The following is a 20081-nucleotide window of genomic DNA, read 5'->3' as shown; positions in this document are numbered from 1 at the left end:
TTGGAGGCTTTCATACTTTGGCCTTTCTTAATCAAATCTTTCGAGTAATAATATCTCTAAAATTATTGTTCATTGCTTCTAAGCAAAGGATTCAATCAATCAATCAAAGTTTATTTCACAAGCAAAAGTACTAGAAATAAAGCTCCAGTTGGTAGTGCGCGTTTCACTGGTGTGGACGTCTTTTTTGTGCATGTTAGGAATTAGGCAGCGCCAGCAGTTCAGAGAATCGTGTCACCAGCTAGCCCGCGCGCAAGGTTTACCAACTTATAAGGTCAAGAATTTCGACGTCTCTCGGTTGTTTGTTATAGCCGTACACCAAAAACTGATTCTGTTTACGTTCAGCGGAGTATGCATACGCACGTATACCTCTACCCATACTTAGCAACTGCTGTTATTTGTTTTTAGTTAAGTCCTCTTTTAGTTGCGTATTCCATATGCAGGAGTGCATTTTTGTAGTAGCCGAAATATTCCGGAGCCCTCCGCTATATTCGGCGCGTTTTGCAGGCCAGGTACACACAAAAAAGATTTCGAAAGCTTAGAGTGTACATGATTTGGAAGTTTGAAGTCTTCCTTATGCTTGGAAGGTATGCATGTTCAGAGCTTTTTTTTTTTTTCCCTAAATCTCGAAAGAAAGTGTTCTAATCTTTTTGGCGTTGGGGAACACAACCACGAGTATATGTGCTTTTGCGCTGAGAGGGATTTTATCCAGAGTAAAACAGATTAACGCTGTTCGTATATTAAGCGACATGTGAACAAAAAGCCACGCATTTAGCAAGAGAGTGGCAAGTACTCATCACGTTGGTCGCATTTAGAGAAAAATGTTTTGTGCAACTGCAGCGGTACCGATTCAGGAAAATACGCATTACTCCACCACTACCGGCGAGCAGCAAGCAACCGTGTCAGTCGAATAGCAAAGCTTCGGAGAGTAGCAAAGCGTTCACGTCAACCGAGGTTCTCTCATTTCCGACTCGGATCGTAACTCAATGTGATTGAAGAACGTGACATTGCCAGTCACTTAACTGAGCGGCGGCGTTTCTGACCGGCGCATAGGTCATGTGGCATAACGACGAAAATAGATGTGCCCAAGCTAAATGTAACCAAGGCTTTAAAAACGAAAAAAACCTAATTATGTTCCTATAACCTCAGTGAAAGCGAGTGAGGGCTGCTGAAAGTCACAATGTCTAGTCTGCAGTATTTCTTTTTGTTCTTTAAACATTGGTAATTAGTAAATTGTGGTGCTGGCGAAGACTCTTAAGAGTTCCTTGGACTGCCAGAAGATCAATTCAGTCGATATTGTCGACCATAAACCCTGACTGCTCATTGGAGGGTCAAATTCTAAAGTTGAAGCTCAGCTACTTTGGTCATCTGATGAGAAGAGAGGAGTCGCTGGAGAAAGATTTGATGTTGGGAAAGGTTGTGGGTCGCCGGAGAAGGGGTAGGCAGCGAACGCGATGGTTAGATGGCATTCTCGAGGCATTGCAGATGAAGCTATGTGATGTTAAGAAGATAGTGAGAGACCGGAAAGCGTGGCGTGACATGGTCCATAGGGTCACGAAGAGTCGGACACGACTGAACGCCTGAACTGAATTAGTAAATACTAATTATCTGAATTCTCAATTATTGTCATGATGGAAAAGTGTTAATATGAAAGTTGCAGCATGCCTTGAAAAACTACGCACTCAAAGGTTTTGCACAAAGGCACCATCATACGCTGCCTTGTTTACCTGCTTTAAAAGAAGGCTACCACGTGGCCAGTCGCTGGAGCATATCATTCGCTCGAGGCATGCACAAAGCCCCATCGGGAAGAGCGCTCCGTAGAGAAACAAGCTTCAAAATTTTTCCTAAGGCGCACCTCGGGACGTTGAACCGGCAATGTCACGGGGCAGCATTTTTATCGTGCGTGTGATCTTTAAGATTGGTGAAAAAAACTATTTGACAAAAGCGATATATTTGTACAAATATTTCAGTCAACTTTATCACGGTAGATGTTCGAAGAGTTGGTTTGTCATGTTACCTTTGGTTGGTCTGTCATTCAACTCTTTTTAAGACGATGCACAAATCCTGCGCTGACGCTTTGTTCCCGAGTTTTATAACTAAAAGTTAGCTAATTTCTATTTAATAGTTAATAAACTTTGACATTACATATATCGTGCACCTCTTCTTTTCTCGACAAATAGGCGGATGGGTATAAGGCCTAAAGTATACGTATATGGCTCTGAAACCTAATGCGTTCTCAATGCCACAGAGGCGTGCAATGCTCATGTAATCGGCATCCGCAGTTCGGACAAACGATCCACGTGCTGCGCACCTGTTCGAGCGGATGAGCTCTGACTCACATCGCTGCGCGGGGAAAGGTAAAGAGAGGAAAGAAAGGAAAAATATATGTCACACGGGTGCACAAGCACAATCGCCCGGCAAGCAGACACGCGTCCGTCACAAGCACACATCTACCCAGCATCTGCATATACACTTGCACACAGCTCACCAGAGTACCTGTACCGGTATAGCGAGCCATCGTACGGTGACGCACTACGTGGCGACGCATAGTCGTCTCGCTTTAGCTGCATTAGCGGATTTGATCTCCTAAATAAACTGCGCAACGTGCTCGACTCGCGTTACAACAGCCGCTGCACAAACCGAGCGGATGGTAAACAAAAACCGGGACCACGGCCGAGATTCAGTTCTTATCCGACGGAAACTATCGCAAAAGCACGCCCAAAGACAAACTAATACCTCCCCCTTTTCCCATGTCTATACCCCTCACCTCGACACCCTCGCCCTCCTTCGAAGGTGCTGCTGTCGCAGCGCTTTTTCCTCGCTTCCCTTTCCCCGGCAGCACAACGATAGCGACACAGTCAGCGTGATAGAGACCGGCGGTCGCGTTAAAGGTATACACTCATCCGCATTGGACAATACCTGGAAACGCAGCTGTGTCCTCCACGGCTAACCTATACCGGGGGAGACAAGCGGCCTGGTGCGCTATATGAGTAGGGGCCTCAGCCACAGATTGGTAGTCTGGGAAACGGTTCTCCATCGAAGTCCGCGTGTATTGCAGGTTTGTTGCGAACGTCAGCAAGGATGCATCGTTGCGAGATGACCGGCTCAGCTCTGCTACTTCTGCTCGTAGCCACGTGCGCTATGGCTCAGCAGGCCGTCACTTTGGACAAATGCGAAGGTAAGCCTGTGAAATGGCGAGGCTTTCTTTTTTCATATCGAGAGCATTTTACTTTCAGAGACTGGAATCGTAGACGCAGTCCTCGTTACCGGTGTATAGTCATCTTGCGCTAAGGGCTGCGACTAGAAGCATTATTTTATGTTGAGAAATTGGTTTACCTTTACAACTGTTGCTTTAGAATGCATGCCTTAAGCGTGTGCATAAACGTGGTTTCCCTAAAAAGATAAAAAAAGCACTATAGCTAAAGAAGTAGCGCATATATTTCTATTCATTGTGATGAAATCAGAGCAATAATCTTTTCGGAGCCCCTCTTTTAGCTGATATTCGTCCAATATCATCATGCCATGTAATGGTGAAGACTGCGTACAGTTGCTCGGAGGCCATTTTTTTCCAAACCGGGCGCTTGTATCGGCTAGGCCGTTCCTTAAGGTCAGTGTTTCCACAACTCCTTTCACGCATCGGTTGGAGGAGTGGCCAGTTCATTAATTGTTATCACATGGTCAAGTAACCAAAATTTATTGAATGAGTTTGCCGGGAAATTACGAACCACTTATGACATGCAAACTATGGCGCCAGAATAAGGTAGTATACGTCGCGTCGCAATCGACACAGCGGGTAGCAAATCAACTATAGCACCTATGTGTGTTTTCAAGTTACTGGAAAATACGTGTTCTTATACGCGCATAGGCGTACTGAGTGATTGTAGTAGCCGCACACACATACACAATCCCGAATGCTCTCTTCACACTTCGGTCGTATCCGTGGTAGCATACGGCTATTTCTATGTCGCAGATGTCGCAAAGATGACGTTAAAATTGCGTTTCACAGCAACTTCATGTGACATGCAAAGACAAAGCACTTCGTATTTAATATTTTGCGTCATGGCGCCTAATTCTATTTCGCGTTGTTGAGCACGTCAGATGAGTGATGTAAAACGCAGTGCCGACCCGAGAGGGCAACAGCAGCCGGGAGTAGAGCTAAAACGTGCTATCACGATGAAAAGAAATGCGGACAGCAGATAGCGCAGTTTTCCCCACCGTGTTACTGGTGGTGGAAAGTTATTTTCTCAAAAAAAAAAAAATAATTTGTCTGACGATCAAAGGGCCACAGTTAGCGCAGTCAAGCGTTTGCCCGCAAGTCCGAGGATTCGTGGCCAACGCCAGTATGTCACAGCTGTTGGCGGACAAATCGACACTGAATAGTCACCGTCGTCATGCTGAAATTTGTTCTCGTTATCTCATTACGTGCCCTTTACAAGCGTCGGTCCTGACACGGGCTATAGATAAGCATTTCTAGCCTGTGGAAACCGCGCCGTAATCTTGTAATCAGGAACACAATGCTTAAATGCCTTTCCAGCCAGTGAGTTTATATATGCGCGTCAATAAAATAAAAATTTGTAGAAAAAATAAAGATGGTTGGCAATAGCGCTCCGCCTGTGCGTGCTGCATTGGTTCCCGGTAATTATACTACATCAAAAGGACGGCAGAAGATCCTTTCTTTGGTCGCATTGAAACTCATGGTGCGAATATCGCGTGCCGACAGGCTCGACAAGATAATCCCTAGAGCAGAATTGCAGAAACAACATGGAGACCGCTTGCCATCACCTCGTCTTCTACTTCTTCTCCAAATAAGCCTCTGAACGGGGATGAAATGACGTTGAAGGCCTTGCTAGGTCAAACTTAGATGTAGTCGTATTGATGGTTATTTAACTAGTCAGGCACGGGGTTTTCACACCAGAAAAATTAAAAAAAAAAAAAAAAAACATCGATGCGGAGCAAATCCGAACAAGTCAGGTTCAGTAGCAGAGCTTCTTAACTAGTAAGTCACCGCGGTGGGTGTTTTCGTTCGTTATAAACAGGTTTCCCTATGGTTAAACCTCCTGAATTTTACTAGTACTCCTCATGTGGGCCTTAAATTGTTAATACTAGTTACTAGAGTTAGTACTGGTTGGGAAAAAGTAATGTAAAATTTTAAGAATAAAAGCCGGGGCTGAAAGTAACACTCCTTTTACTGATTTACTGGGTGGAATAAACTTAATATAGTTATTAGAACGTGACGTGAGGTTACTTTTGGCGTCTAAATTTGCAATGCTGTTCTCCATTTAGCTTGGCTGGCTGTCTGTTCCTGCACACTTTGAACAATGGCTCGAGGTGAATTTCGAGCTCATGCTCCCCCCCCCTACAACAAATAAAAGACACAAACTTACACGAGTGCCCTTAGCTTCTTTTAAGAGCTTAATGTCAAAAGCATTTCCTTCATCTTTTCTTGAGTACTTGTTACAATTTCATTCCTTTTTTTTCTTTGGTTTCTTTGTTGGCGACAATGGCATTTCAGGGCTACCCTCCTCTACCTGCGAGACTGAACTGACACGTGGCCTTATACGTGTCCCCTTATAGTGACTGCAAGTAACTAGCCGAACGAGAAAATTATGATGGCGTCAGAACCTATTGTGACGTCCTGGCCGCGGAAATCATGTCGACGTCAGAACCTACTGCGACGTCTGGCGGACACATCTCGCGGACACGAGTTTTTCACCGTGAGCCTAGAAAGGTTTTCACCTTAAAAATAGTCCATGATATCGTTACAACTAGACCCAAGGAGGATATAAAAATTATATGACCTCCTTGACTAGACCTTGTATTGCGAGACAATTACTTACCTAAAAGTAAAAACTAAATAATTTAGAGCTACGACTGGCTCTGCGTCTTATAGAATTTCAGAGCGCCTAAACGCCGGCTGGAATTTTTCTATTTCGTGATTGATCTCACCTGCTTTAGTGAATAAGCCTCAGCGGGAGCCCTTTCGTCAATGTGTGCCGAGCCATCACAACCTATGACAATTGGGCCTCCTACATGGTTGGTTGGTTGGTTTGTGGGGTTTAACGTCCCAAAGCAACTCAGGCTATGAGAGACGCCGTAGTGGAGGACTCCGGAAATTTAGACCACCTGGGGTTCTTTAACGTGCACTGACATCGCACAGCACACGGGCGCCTTGCTTTTCGCCTCCATCGAAAAGTGGCCGCCGAGGCCGGGATTCGATCCCGCGTCCTTGGGAACAGTAGTCGAGCGCCGTAACCACTGCGCCACCCCGGCGGGGTAGCTTGGTTGAACCATTGGTTCACTGCCTGAATATACTGTATTGTCATCGTGCGTGTTGTCCTGCCTTATGCTTGGATGGATTGTTATATTGTCAACCTAATTTTCCTCCATTCATTCGTAATGTGCCCGCCACGGAAGTATTGCTTAAGAGCCTTGTCTTTCCGTGGCTAGCAAAAGGAGCGGGCACCAATCCCATTGAAAATATAAGCAGTTATGAAAGCAATCTTGTCCCGAAAACAGCTTCATAAAATAACCCAGGAATTCCTTTGGGCTGCCGTTAATGCCACTGAGTTAGGCACGGAAATGTTCACCTCCATGACAAAACACATGGAATACATCAATCAGTCTTGTTGAAGAAAATTGTGCTAAGCATTACTATTCTACTGCGTGCTTTTAGTCCATCAGCCTTTTCGTTTTTTTCGTTGCGATAAGTTTAGATTTCGTGCTTTTTTGAGCTCTCAATCCTTACGCCGTGCCCTGCAGGGAATTCGGGCTTCAGCAAGTGATTGCGACAGCAGGTTGTGTTTTATTTGCCGTGCACAATGAGTAAAAGTACAGCTTATTGTGCGCTGGTGAGCTGTGACGCCCAGATCGCTGTGCGATAACGCCATCTAGAACATGAATGCGGCGTTGCGGTGCACTCGTTCGCCTAGCGACAACTAAGGCAAGGCAGATTTATCAATGCATATTCGCAGTTGGCAAATGTACCCTCAGATCGCCCAGGCGGACGCTTGGTTGCAGTGAATGTGCAGAATACCACGCATTCCGTTCATCGCATTCTTTCGCGCCGTACGCGCATCGCCCAGTTCAACGCTGTTATATGCAGACAGCGGAAGCGATGCGCGAAACCGAGCATAGGAGGGCGCCACGCCGCACACCTGTTGTACGAATCTCTTCGGGCGTGTCTCCTATACCTCACAGAGCGAGTTGACAGAAGTGAAAGAGCTTTCAGAGACCATCCGAAACATTACCCAAATATTTCATTTTACACAATCAACGATTTCACTCCATTGCATTCAACGTCATTTTGACAAGTGATACGTTGTTGCTGTTCTTTACTGCTTTTTTTAATATGCGAAAAGGATTTTTGGGTACGATGCCATGTTCTGATTATGAAACCCTGTATATGTGAAAACACGCATACAAACCTTATGCTATCTGTGTACAGCCAGCCTGATGCGAAAATTGTAGTTTAAGCAGCCATTGATGTTGTTTTTACGTTGTTTTTCCCCTCTGAGTTTTCGATGCGAGCGACTGCATCCCATCTATGCGACGGCGGCTGCCGCAGTCACTTGCGCAACACTTCCCCGAAAAAAAATTCATGCCAAACAACCTTTCTTCTTTTGTTTCATTTTCATTTTACTTCAGAACCAGTTGTTTTGACGCTATAGATATTTCCTGTCTCTCACACGGTATTTCAGTTGCCTCCTAAGCCACCCGCTGCTGAGAAACAGGAGGTGACATCCTCATAATCTCCCAATGCACTCGATTTCATAGAACTTTTATTTTCTACTGCTCATATACAGGTGAGTAATGGCGGGTCAGAACTGTGACAACTGGACTAAACTCTGGCTGTTGACACCCTTCGAGGACGCGTTACGTAAACGAACGAACACCTGTTTTCCAAAGCTGTTCATGCTAGCACCCCCCTCCCCCTCAAAAAAAAAAAAAAGTTCAGCAGGTATTTCCTTCTAAAGCCTACTGTTACAGAAATGCACTGTGGGACATTGTTTTCACGGCTGTCGAAAAGCAGCGTATCACAGGGCGCGGTGCCCTCGCTCCTGCTCTCCAACCCCGGCAATGAGCTCGCAGTTCCGCTGGCCGAGTAAGGCATGCCCTCTACTTGAAAGATGTTCTTCATCCCTGCTCAAAATAACAGCTTGAGGGACAAGTTGGTGCTGCATAGTACCCAGAAATGTGGCGCAACAAACACAATCACATGCGAAGAAACACAACACAGGCGCACACTACCAACTGTAATATGGATCTGAACACACACTTCCTCTCCACCACTCCTCTTCTACACCCAAGTACATCTTCTCATATTCCTCTTCTTTGTCAAGGAGATAGTAGCACTTTCTTCCCCGCAGAACATAAACCTCGTCCAAGCATGGCAGTCACCAATTATACACTCAAGTACATCTCCACATACCTCTTCTTTGCCCAGCAGCTTATACCACAATCGTCCGAGTGTACCACAACCATCATCCAAGCTGGATAGTCACAAAGTCCACCACATAGTCACACAGAAGCAAACACCACCACATATGTGCAGTAAGACATGTCCATCCAAAACACATCACTTGTGAAGTCCCTATGTAAAGAAAAAAAAACTAACCTGCCCAGCATGTCTACGAAGCAACGAAGCACATGAGAATGAGAAGTACATGTACTTGAGGGAAAGAAGGATCAATAAACAAACATGGCCACAATACACGAGAGGTGTCTAAGAATAGCAGCTTTAGGCTCGATAATAAACTCAATTCTTTCCATTACTCAAGAACATTTCTCAATAAAAGTAAATTCTTTCCTATGTAAACTCAGCGAGGCTTCACTAACACATATGTCTTCTTTCTTCTGTATCCAGAACGCCTCTAAAATTTCGCGCGCCATCTTATCCCGACTCTTCCCTAAAATATTAAGCCTGCTAAACAATGGCTCACACTTGCACTTCTGACAGTGCAGGAGTAAGTTTGACCCATTCCCATTTTCTATGGACTTCTCATGTTCCAGCTTATTCTATCATTGATACATCTTCCAGTCTGACCTGCGGTAAAGTATATATAGGACATACTGGAAGATGTATCTATGATGGAATAAGGAAACATGAGAAGTTCATAGAAAATGGGAAGGGGTCAAATTTACCCCTGCACTGTCAGAAGTGCAAGTGTGAGCCATTGTTTAGCAGGTTTAAAGGGCGTTCAACAATCTTTTATAGCGCGTTGCGGCGCCTAACCACCGCACGTCCCACCCGACTGCAAGGATGACGGCAAGGAACACAAAACCACCCGTTTATTGCAAGATCATGAAGTACAAAAAGTAGGTCGAGAATACCTTGCAACATTAAAAATTTTCGAGACATCTTAAATGCATTAATTGCCGAGAATAGGTGGCATTAACGTATGAAGCTCTCTCGGCCTGCTTCTCCTCCTCCGCCAGAGCTCCCTGAGCTCCCTGGGTAGCCGTCGGTATGCTCTTTCTTCAGCGACGGTTCTCCATCTCAACTTGCGGGAATTTTCTTCTACGTATTGTCCATTCAAACCTGATATGTGCAGCTGCGTGACACGTACGTGTGCACACAACGGAGCACAGTACTTTGTGTGAGTGGCTGCTCGCTTCTTTTTCACGCATGTCACAACGAAGCCCCTCGTTTTCTCTGCACTTTTTTGCTGATTATAGCTTAACGAGGGTTCGAATCTGGCAGCCTTGACTTTATAGGTACAGTATTAAGGGGTTATCACACAGCTGTCACTCTGCCCACTAGCTCACGTTCTACGTGACGCACTCGCTAACGCAGGACGTTCCACATCCGCCGCCGTGGAGAAGGGTGGCGCTAGCGAACACTCTTAAGGATAGGTTACACTACAGTGTTCTAGAAATACCTAAGAAAGTGCAAGATTGACCAGCCGTCACTGTATACCTCAGTCTGAACTTCGCACGAAATTCGGAGGTTGTGGGTTCGGATCCCACCGACGGAATGCGGTGGTTCTTTCTTCTACTTTGTAGTCAATTATCACCAAAGTTATTTAATACTTCACACTAACAAAATGAAAAGCGTTCCTTATCTTTTCCTCAGCGGCTGTTCCCTCCCTTCATCAATATATACCATGTATACGTATCGGGAATATAATCCTCATGGTTACGAAATCATGAGTAAAATTCTGCACATCACGCTGCCAACTCGTGAAGGTTAGTAGATGGATGCGCAGATATAACATGGACAGTGAGCTATTTATCAGTGGGTCCCTTAAAATTTATCTTTCGGTAACTTATTCATACGCGCTCATGGACAGTACAATTCAATGCCGCAGTCAGCTGAAAGCAATGTCATGAAAAACTGTAATACCGGGAACCTGTACACGTGATTTCAACATTATACCTAAATAGGTACCAGGGCTTTTCAGCTGCTGTAGTAACAAAGAGTCCTCTCGACTTATACTCCGATTATCTGACTAGGATCAGTCCAGATACTATACACCGTTCCTGTAATCATAGCGTGAGTTTCTTTCTTTTTTTTTTCTTTTTTTTTTTTTTTTACTGATGTGAAGCTTCGTGGAAACGTTTCGCAACGTACTCTGCTGAGCGAAATATTGACAAATTCATCGCAGCCACATGTCATCTCGAGCTCAATGACCTGTGTAGAGCAGTTGCTGCAGCACTGGTCCGAAACCTATGCACGGGGGATGGACGTGTAATGAAAACAAATTCGAGCCACTCTGAGTATGAAGCACGGGTTGTCAGAGGTAGACTTCCCTGAACACCGCGGTCTCTCGGGCAGGGCGGTTCTTCTCACACGTGCCTTTTTCCCCGCCCAGGTGAAGACTACCCCAGCTTCAAGAGCGTTACCATTAATCCATGCGAAAGCGACCCGTGTGTAATCAAGAGGGATGAGCGCTACAATGTTACCTTCTCCGTGGAAGCCAGTGAGTACCCAACCTAGGTCAATAGTCCCCCGTATACCAGAGCGACCTCCAGTGTGCAAGAGTCAGTAGTGTCCTCCAGTCTGCAAGAATCAGTAGTGTCCTCCAGTCTGCAAGAATCAGTAGTGTCCTCCAGTCTGCAAGAGTCAGTAGTGTCCTCCAGTCTGCAAGAGTCAGTAGTGTCCTCCAGTCTGCAAGAGTCAGTAGTGTCCGATACCTATTCTGCTATGTAATATCAGCATATTTTAGAGTATGCTAAGATCAATGGCATCTGATAACTATTCATCCAATAACAGCCAGTAATACTCACTATCCAGGGCTTACTATAGTGTTAGTAGTATCCAATACACTAAATATTGTATAGGTAGTATAGGAACTAGCATTATAAGACGATATCATATAATATGCTAATGCCAAAATGGTGTTTAAGGACATTATACAACTATAGCGGCGTTCAGTTTCCCCAATAATGCGTGGATTATTTCGCAGCCGCTTGTGTCCGTTATAAAGCAGCAAAGATTTGGCAGGCATTCAAGATTAAGCTAACTCATGGTTCTCCGGCATGTCCTTATGCAGCCAGCGATTCCAACACCATCCACGTGACCACGGCAAAGCAGTATGCGTCGGAAAACACCCATATCAACATGGTAAACTCGGTCAGCTGCATCTTCTTGGACGTGCCCTGCAACGTGACGAAAGGCGAGGTCTTTCAAGGATCGGTGAAACTCACGCTCTCGCAGATGTTCTCACCCGTAAGTGCCTCTCCAAACTCTTATCGGCATCGATTAAGGAGAGTATTACCATAAGGTTCGACTGGATCAACAGAGGGCGTATAGTTGGGATGTCGAATATCCTCCTAAGATCCCGTGTACATTACAACACACATTTATTTTAATAATTTGTACATCTCAAGGCCTCATAAATGACGCATTATATAAAGCGTATAGGGTAGATGCAAATGTTGTTGAATCATCACGTGTGCAAAACATTAGATGCCACATTTAGAAAGAGCCACTTGTAATAGCTAATTGCTGAATACCGTGCAAGGCGCAAAGGGCGTTTATAAAAATACACATGATTTCTACACGATAATAGTTACTTATGGTCAGGAAGCATATTTATTCAGCTGCCAGTTAGTCCCGTTTTCAAGAAACGATTCCTGAATTTTCGGCAAACGTGGCCTGTTTAAACTACTCTACTGCACTCGCTTTGCACACAGCTGTGTGTATCTTCTCCCCTATCCTTTCTCGTTCTCCACGCTGTCTCTGTATCGCCTCCCAGTTTTCTCCTCTGTCTCTTTCACTGTCCAAAAATTTTAAACAAAGCTCATATTTTCACTCAAAATTGTTTATGAGCGCAATTTTCCTTAGCATGTCGTAATATTATACCATAACCATCACATCCACAAATCCTTTCTCTGGACGCTTGCAGTTTTCAGCCAAGTATAGTCTAAAATGCGTCCCAGCAGTTTCCTATGACAGCCTTAACTGCTCAGCATGAGCGTAGGACAAACTTTAAAAAGCGAGATTATGCAACACTTAGCAAGAACAGGCAGTCTCATTAATATGCTTGGTTTATTTGCTTTATAGGGTTTATCATCCTAAAGCGACTCAGGCTATCAAGACGTCACAGTGGAGGCCTCCGGAAATTTCGACCACGTGAAGTTCTTTAACGTATACGCTCATAAAGCACATTACAATATTCCGGAGTTGCCGCAGTTATTCTCAATTTAGTCCTAAAAATTTAATTGCTTTTAACTACGCTTGACAGTGTCTTAGCTACTCCGCGAGAGCGCAGGGCAATTTTTGGAAGCCAGATCTTGCTTGGGTTGGAAGGTTAGACAATTTCGATCAGTACGTTCATAACGGGAACATTATCGTAGAATAATGCATATTTCCCTTTCCAATAAAAGGCATCAAAGAAAGCTGGGCTTGTTTGTTGTTATGGAAATTATTTATTTTCCCAAAATAATAAAACAAATAGAAGTGACTCTTGCTTGATACATCAGCCGGGCCTGCACTTCCGCCCCTCACAAGTAAAGTGCCTAATTAAGATATGAGCAGCCGTAGAAGTTCGCTGCCATTTCTTTCATTTTTGGTCGCTACAACTAATGCAGTCTTTGTTGCAGTGCACCGCGAGAGCACGCTATGGCAATATCGGACAAGTCTGGCACTAATCTCGCGGTGCACTGCAACAAATACTGCGTTGGTTGTAGAGACCAAAAATGTCCAGCTGACCTTCAGAATGCTAAGGTTTCTTTCATTTTGTTTCGTTTTATTGTAACAAAACCACTACATATACTTTATCTAAGCCTGTTTCTCGCTCTCAGAGGCCATATAATTAACAAAGGCTTCCCGACCTTCATCTTGAGAGTATGCGTAATTTTTATTTGAAAGCCTATTCTGTTTAACTAATTATGCGCCGTAAGACACCTTTGCGACTGGGCCATAAGGCGCAGTGGTGTCTTACGGCACATAACACCGTAGCTCAGGTGAAGAATTGCAGAAAAAAAATGCTGTTGGAGCCTCAGGTTCAATTTTTTTGTGTGCACATTCAAAGCACAGTACCCTGACTTGGGAAATGTACTTTGACTAACGCTGAAAACATTGAGAATACTCGGTTCTAAAAGGGGTGTATAAATTACATAGAAAAGAAAGAAATACTGTGTAAATCTGTGGCGCCATGATACTGATAGACGTACATATGTACGTCTAACGAAAGGTTGGAAACTTCCAGCACTGTCCTCATTGGTCCTGTTGTATAGAACTGCAGAAAAAAAAAGAAGAGAGAGGGAGAAAAGTTATTCGTTTATAATATAGCAACAGCAATATTGTTTAACAATGTTAAATATGCACATCTCGTTCTCGGGTACCGCGGTAAATAATCGCGAAATTTGAAGCCTTTGCATCACGCACCTGCTGGGGAACCGACACGCCTTTGCAATATAGGTTATTTTATAGGCCAGATTCAGCTTTTGCAGTGTCTGATCTTACAGCACGTCTTCTTCATATTTTCAGCCTACTCTTTGGTTTTGTTTTGAGAAATAGGTTGGGCTGGGTTATGTAATACTCAGGGGATATGATATTACTTTGTGAGCAGCCGAAACGTGCTACATATTTACATTTGTACGTTCCGCATTGTGTGTAGTACGCCAGGATTGCGGGGTTCAGCAAACTTTCCGAACCTTTCGCTGTGAAAGAGTGGCCTAGTTAAGTTTGGCCCTGCGTGTAACGCATATATACAGTACGCTGCGGTACGGTACGGTGTAGTAAGCTATTTTATTTTACGTATGGTATGGTATGGTATGGTATGGTATGGTATGGTATGGTATGGTATGGTATGGTATGGTATGGTATGGTATGGTATGGTATGGTATGGTATGGTGTGGTATGGTGTGGTGTGGTGTGGTGTGGTGTGGTGTGGTGTGGTGTGGTGTGGCATGTGAGTTGTGAGGTATTTCACAGTGGAGGTTTCCAGATTAATTGCGCCCACCTAAACAGGGTGGCCATTCTGCCGCTAGATAGGGCTAACAGGAGGATCGGGCGAGCCCTTTGATCTAACCTACGATGATTATGCTAATAAAGAGGCGTGGTTCAGTTAACCGTGCGGAAAGAGCAACTTGAGACCCTAACGCGCGGCTAACTTGGGCACATTTTTGCAACCTAAGCCTGGTTAGCCTAAACCACACCTTTCTGTTTGTGAACCAGTAATATGTGTGAGCACTTAATTTGAGATGACGTGACATTTGCTCTTTCTTTATAACAGGGAGAACTCACCTATCGGTTGCAAGTCAGCGATGGGCCAAATGTGTTCGCCTGCGGACAGACCAAGATGACCATTGAGTGAATGGAGTTGTTTCACGTAGGGTGCTCAAGAAATGGGCACAGGAACCTGCTTCAAGACTCCAGTGGAAACCTCTGAATTCAAGGCGTGCAGCTAGCTTTCGATAGCTTCTTTTCTCGAGGACACGTTAAGACTTCCTTTGCTAATCATTCTACACACTGCTAACTGCGCAGAAGGACTTCGATCTTATTGACATCCTGTTTATTAACCCCCTATCGCATTTCAAAATTCACTTTTTGCTTTGCCAGCGATTAACAAAGTCATCAACAATAAATTAGATCGTATCTTTTTGACACGGTTCTTTCTATGCTTGTTCTACAGACAACCAAAAATATCGCCTAGAACTGTCTCGATTAAGGATGTGTTAGCAACCTTCGTGCAGATATAGTTAATGCAATCTACCCTGTCATAGATATACATGGTAGGGAAGCGGACAGATCAGCAAGGGCATATAGGGTAATGCTGATGATATCGGCGAAAACAAGGATCTCTTACCGGACAGAGGTGCAGACCACAGGCGTCTCATGATCGCCACACGAGATGATGGCGGCTTTCGGCTCACAACGTCGCGGGGTACGATTCGCAAGCTGACTAACGTGTGGATTCATGTGAACTTTTAATGCCCGCCGAATCAAGTGAAAGCTCTCAGTGCCCTGTTGAAAGAACAGCTGAAGAGGTTTAGAAGGGTCCAAGGGGTCGAGTGTATGAAAGCTGCAGATAAAGCTTGCAAAATCTTTTTTTTTTCTCTCGCTCGTATTTAGAATGATAAGGTTATCGCTGAGTAAAGCCGCAGTGACGCTCAAGCTTGTCCGTAGAGCATAGCGACTGGTAGGAAGGCAGATGACGACGCCGTCTAGAGATGCGGTACATTTTCGACGAAAAAAAAAAAACAAAAAAAAAACACTATGTGCTAGGAGAAATAAAATTTACAAGGGCACTTAGGAGTCTATACTCACTTGCAGTGAATGCGAAATCATGAATGTCTCATTGGGGAGTTTCTTTCAAGGTTTATTGACACATGACATGCATACAAACGGGCCCGTTCCCAAGCCGTATAAGCCTGCATTGCGTGCCTAGCTTTTTTTTTTTCCTGCGCGAGGTCTTGTAGCTATGACGTCACGGAGATTTTGGACGATGCCCGGTTTATTTGCCGATGCGCTATATAGTTCTTTCGCATTAAAAGCAACGCCACGGAAGTTGTACGCTGCGAACTGGGTTGACGGCATTGGAGGACGTATGGCAGCATGTGGAAGAAGGCGGCAACAGGAACCCGGAATGCCTCCAAACCAACGACGTCATAACTTGGTTTCCTAGCACCGCTATTGTACAACCTTTGCCAAAAGTGAGGAGCCCGGGGGGGTCTGCTTCCAAGCCGTATAGTGGCGCTGATTTAGCATTGGTAGAGGTCCTTCCCATAGGAGAGGGTAGGGCGAAAAATCTTCTTACCGTAAAGATAATATGAAGCACTGGAGATCCATTACAAGCCGCATGAAGTGGCTCAGAACCAGACCCCTTGGGCTCTACACTTTTGACAAAGACTGTACTTTGAAGAGAAGGATGAAGATCGTCGTGACTTTCATAGTCATCTTTTGAAAAGCTAGCGTTAAACAACGTGGTAGGTTTAACCTACAAGCTTCATACATTAAATTCCTTGTACCTCGTCTGAAATTGGCTTTCGCTTCCAGTGGGCCTTATCCAACCGATTGTCGATAATATTTCATGCAGACTGATACCATTGCATTATCACTTCGCACTGTATGTAAGCGCACAGTTGGCTTCCGTATGGATATAAAAATTCTGACCGCGTTAACGACGTGGTAATATATGACATTCACCTGACTTGAGACCCGAGCTTCAAGTTCCACATTGGTTCAAAGCGGTTCACAACAGTTATGCTCTTGGATGTGAGCCGTACATGGTTCGCCCTCAAAATGACCAGGTGCATTAAGCCATGGAAAGGTAGCAACTGTTTCCATCACACTCTGCCGCCATCCGATCGCTGCCTTCACGTTTGCGAACGGTCTCAAAAATGTCATTGCCCGAACGAAGCGTGACACTGTAAGGCTGGTCATGATATATATTTAGCCGCCTACGCGGAGGATGAAGTTATCTTTTTGCAAAAAGCGTTTTCTACTCGCAAGAACACGGGATACTGTATACCTTGAACATTCGCTCTTGAAGCGGCACAAATTCCGAACCAAATAAAGTTTTCACAAATATTAACTACATGTCGGCAACCGCCTCTAAAACCACCATTCCACCTTAATACGGTCCGAAAGGGGAAGATCAAGAATTTTTAAACCCTTAAGGCGATTACGATACTTGCCAAACATGATCGTAAACGAACAGTCCACGAAGCCCAGAGCCGGTGCCGCCAAGATGTAGCAGAGTAATCTGTCGAATCAGAAAGGCGGAGCTCAGGACATCTGGAGTATTGTGGTGTCGTCACAAAATCCTAGAATTCTCCTGCTATAATATGCTAAAAGATGCGGCATCGTGGCTTTTGCGGCCAGGTACGCGGCGCAGCATGATTCCGTTTTCTCAATGAGCTTCCCACTGAGCCGAGACACCGTTTAGGCTGCATTCAGAGACAACTTTTAGCCGAAATCGCTGTTTAAAATGCTGACAGGTGGCCATGGAAGTTCGAGTATCGCACAATTGAGACATCTAAATTATGCCGCGTCGCCATATTATAAAACTGATACGAGCTATGCGAGCTATACGTCACTAGCCGTACTGGCCACGCGAAAACACTCTAAAAGCAGCCAGAACTGTAAGCCTATCTAATACATGTGTTTATTAAGAGGAAGTGCGGCTGCGCGTTGATCGTCGGAGGCGTGCAGTTTGCTGTGTTTCCAGAGAAGCCGGACATCACCTTCTTCACTTCATATACGCGTCCTGATTCAAGAAAGCCCGCACCGATTTTAAATTGCCTCTGTAAAATAAAATAAAAAGCAATCTAAACCGCTAAGGCATAAATCACTGTCGAAATAGTCGTTTTGTCGGACACTTTCTTTTGCGATGCCTTTGGTCTCGCACTACACCTGGCCTCTATACGCCGGCCGCTCCGGAACGATTCTGCAGTACTCTCATCGCTGCTCGCAAGGTGGCGCTGGCTTGCTAGGCGATCGTGGCGGCTCCTAGCAAACGCCAGCTGCCTATAATTCGCTTGAATGTTTTCATCTGGGCGGGAAAACCTTCTAAACTCAAATATATAAATAAATCACACAAGTTGCACTTCAATAATGTCGATGTTGATTGATACCGATTGCCGCAATTGTGCGGCGAGTCCTTTCCGTTTACAACCTATACATTCCTCATCATAGCTATTGGGCATATCTTTGAAAATATCGTTCAGCCGGAGGCCGCAAAACAAAATATGTCAGGATACATATTCTTGATTGAGAAGATTTGTACTGACTGAAGCGGTCAGTAGTAAAATTCAAGCACAAGTACAGACGCATGAATTGTTGTCACAAATCTGTAGCATATTTAGAAACCTATAGTTTCAGTGCTGTACATTTCGTTTGCTGTGGACGCCATTGGCGACCCACGAAGACACAGTTGGAGAAATGCTCCATCGATATGGTGAGTTCATCGCACCACGAAGGAAATAGCGGACAGAAGAAAGCACACAAGAGAGCGCAGTCTCGGACCGTATACCGAAATTGATGGGCTTTCAGCTGGTTACCTCTAGGAGAGGAAAGCAAAATGTCGGGAAGAAGGTTCGGAGTTCTAGCTTGAATAAGCTATGGCTGCTTTGCTGTCCCTCTTTATCGTTATGTTATAGAATGAAAGCAAGCCCGACAAATTGTGAAAGAAAAAAGGAAAACGTCTTGGAATGTTCACGAAAAGGTTTGCAATACGCTAGCCTGCTCCACAAAGAAAAGAATATTATGAACTTTGAAACAAATATAATGGTGAGGCTTTTGAAAAATAACAGAAAAAAAAAATGCCTCGGCCTACACCCCGTATACTACAGTAAGCAAAGCACGAAAGAAGACGCGTGGCAAGAGGCCCCTCGCAACACGAAGTAATATAGCGCCTTACAAGACACTGAACGGCCGCAGAACACAGAAACATAAAAATTGCCGTTGTTCTATTGTATGCTAAGTCATGCAGATATTATGTAAACAATACTGTCGGCAGGTGTCCAACAAGACGAAGGCCATGCGAGCAAAATAATTAACGAAGTAACAGCGGTGGCAGTTCTGCGTTTTTTCTTTTTTCATTTCGTATCTGAGGTTATATGAAAGGTTTTATTTGAGTTAAACAGTTTTCCGTCGCTGTTAATAGGAACGGAAGCTGGGTGTGAACTATATGTCTCATTCATGATAATGGATGTGTGTGATACGGAGCGGATAGGGTCAAGGCTGCGCTACTTCAGTTCTTGAGGTAAGAAAAACCGATATACGTCGAAGGGCAGAGCAGCTATCGCTATCACTTGTTGCGCATACGTGATACTTATTAACAAATGACAAAAGTTGCTGTTTGGCATTAACTGCTTCCATAGATACACACTGCAGAATGGCATGAGCCACGGTCAGTTTACCCCTTAATTAGCCAGTGGTAGCGGGGATTAAACGATGTAATTGTTCTTCCAATTTTATCAATTTTGGAATTTCGGCATTTGGCGTTCATCGTCCCGTGCTCTATACATACTCACGTGAACTATAGGACTTGCACCGTGCACTTCGTGCTCGCTTTTTTAGTTAGTGTATACGCGTAGTTTAAGATATCCCTCGCTTTTCGATGGAGGCGAAAAGCAAGGCGCCCGTGTGCTGTGCGATGTCAGTGCACGTTAAAGAACCCCAGGTGGTCGAAATTTCCGGAGTCCTCCCCTATGGCGTCTCTCATAGCCTGAGTTGCTTTGGGACGTTAAACCCCACAAACCAAACCAAACCAAATCGAAGCCTAACGAATGGACATGTCTTGATGGAGGTGTATAGCTTCGGAATTATTGCGAAATATTCAACGTGCATTGGCATCGCACAGCATACGGGGTGCATTTTGCACTGCGCCGCCATCTTAATTCGACCGACATTTAATCGGGCGGTCCTGGCTTGAGCAACCGAAAGCCAAAACCACTGACTCACAGCAGCGGGTGGCAATTTTAGCTCAAATTGTACGCGGTAGTACAATGAAGCAGACGGGTTCGAATGCTCTATTGTCTGCTGTCCAAAGCTCTGCAATGTCACGGTTACGGGGATAACATATACACCACTTTGTACACCTGCTTTAAAGAATGAGTTGCATTCGATGTACGCCTTTTGAAAAAGAATAAAGCGAGCAGAGAGAAAGAAAAAAGGGGAGAGAGTCATTTGA

The 20081-nt window shown here is 44.6% G+C and overlaps 1 protein-coding gene across 1 annotated transcript; it reads left to right on the top strand.

Moving 5' to 3' along the window:
* The first annotated feature begins 2865 nt into the window (after window positions 1–2865).
* On the top strand, window positions 2866–15063 carry LOC146182051 (uncharacterized). The gene is made up of 5 exons (XM_084575594.1): window positions 2866–2987; window positions 3056–3175; window positions 10809–10916; window positions 11490–11665; window positions 14679–15063. Exons 1-5 carry the CDS (start codon window positions 2984–2986, stop codon window positions 14757–14759), a joined length of 489 nt encoding a protein of 162 aa, XP_084431720.1. The 5' UTR covers window positions 2866–2983; the 3' UTR covers window positions 14760–15063.
* The last annotated feature ends 5018 nt before the right edge of the window (window positions 15064–20081 follow it).

The sequence above is a fragment of the Amblyomma maculatum genome, chromosome 8 (assembly GCF_055883805.1).
Source record: "Amblyomma maculatum isolate TAMU_Amacu chromosome 8, ASM5588380v1, whole genome shotgun sequence".
Classification (NCBI taxonomy): Eukaryota; Metazoa; Arthropoda; class Arachnida; order Ixodida; family Ixodidae; genus Amblyomma; species Amblyomma maculatum.
Note: the sequence above shows the minus strand (reverse complement) of the source record. Positions and strands in the feature narration are given on the sequence as shown.

Bases quoted from the DNA above. Each gene is read 5' to 3' on its own strand.
- LOC146182051 (XM_084575594.1), top strand. The intron at 3,176-10,808 runs GTAAGCCTGTGA...TTCCCCGCCCAG, and splicing joins CACTTTGGACAAATGCGAAG to GTGAAGACTACCCCAGCTTC. The intron at 11,666-14,678 runs GTAAGTGCCTCT...TCTTTATAACAG, and splicing joins TCTCGCAGATGTTCTCACCC to GGAGAACTCACCTATCGGTT.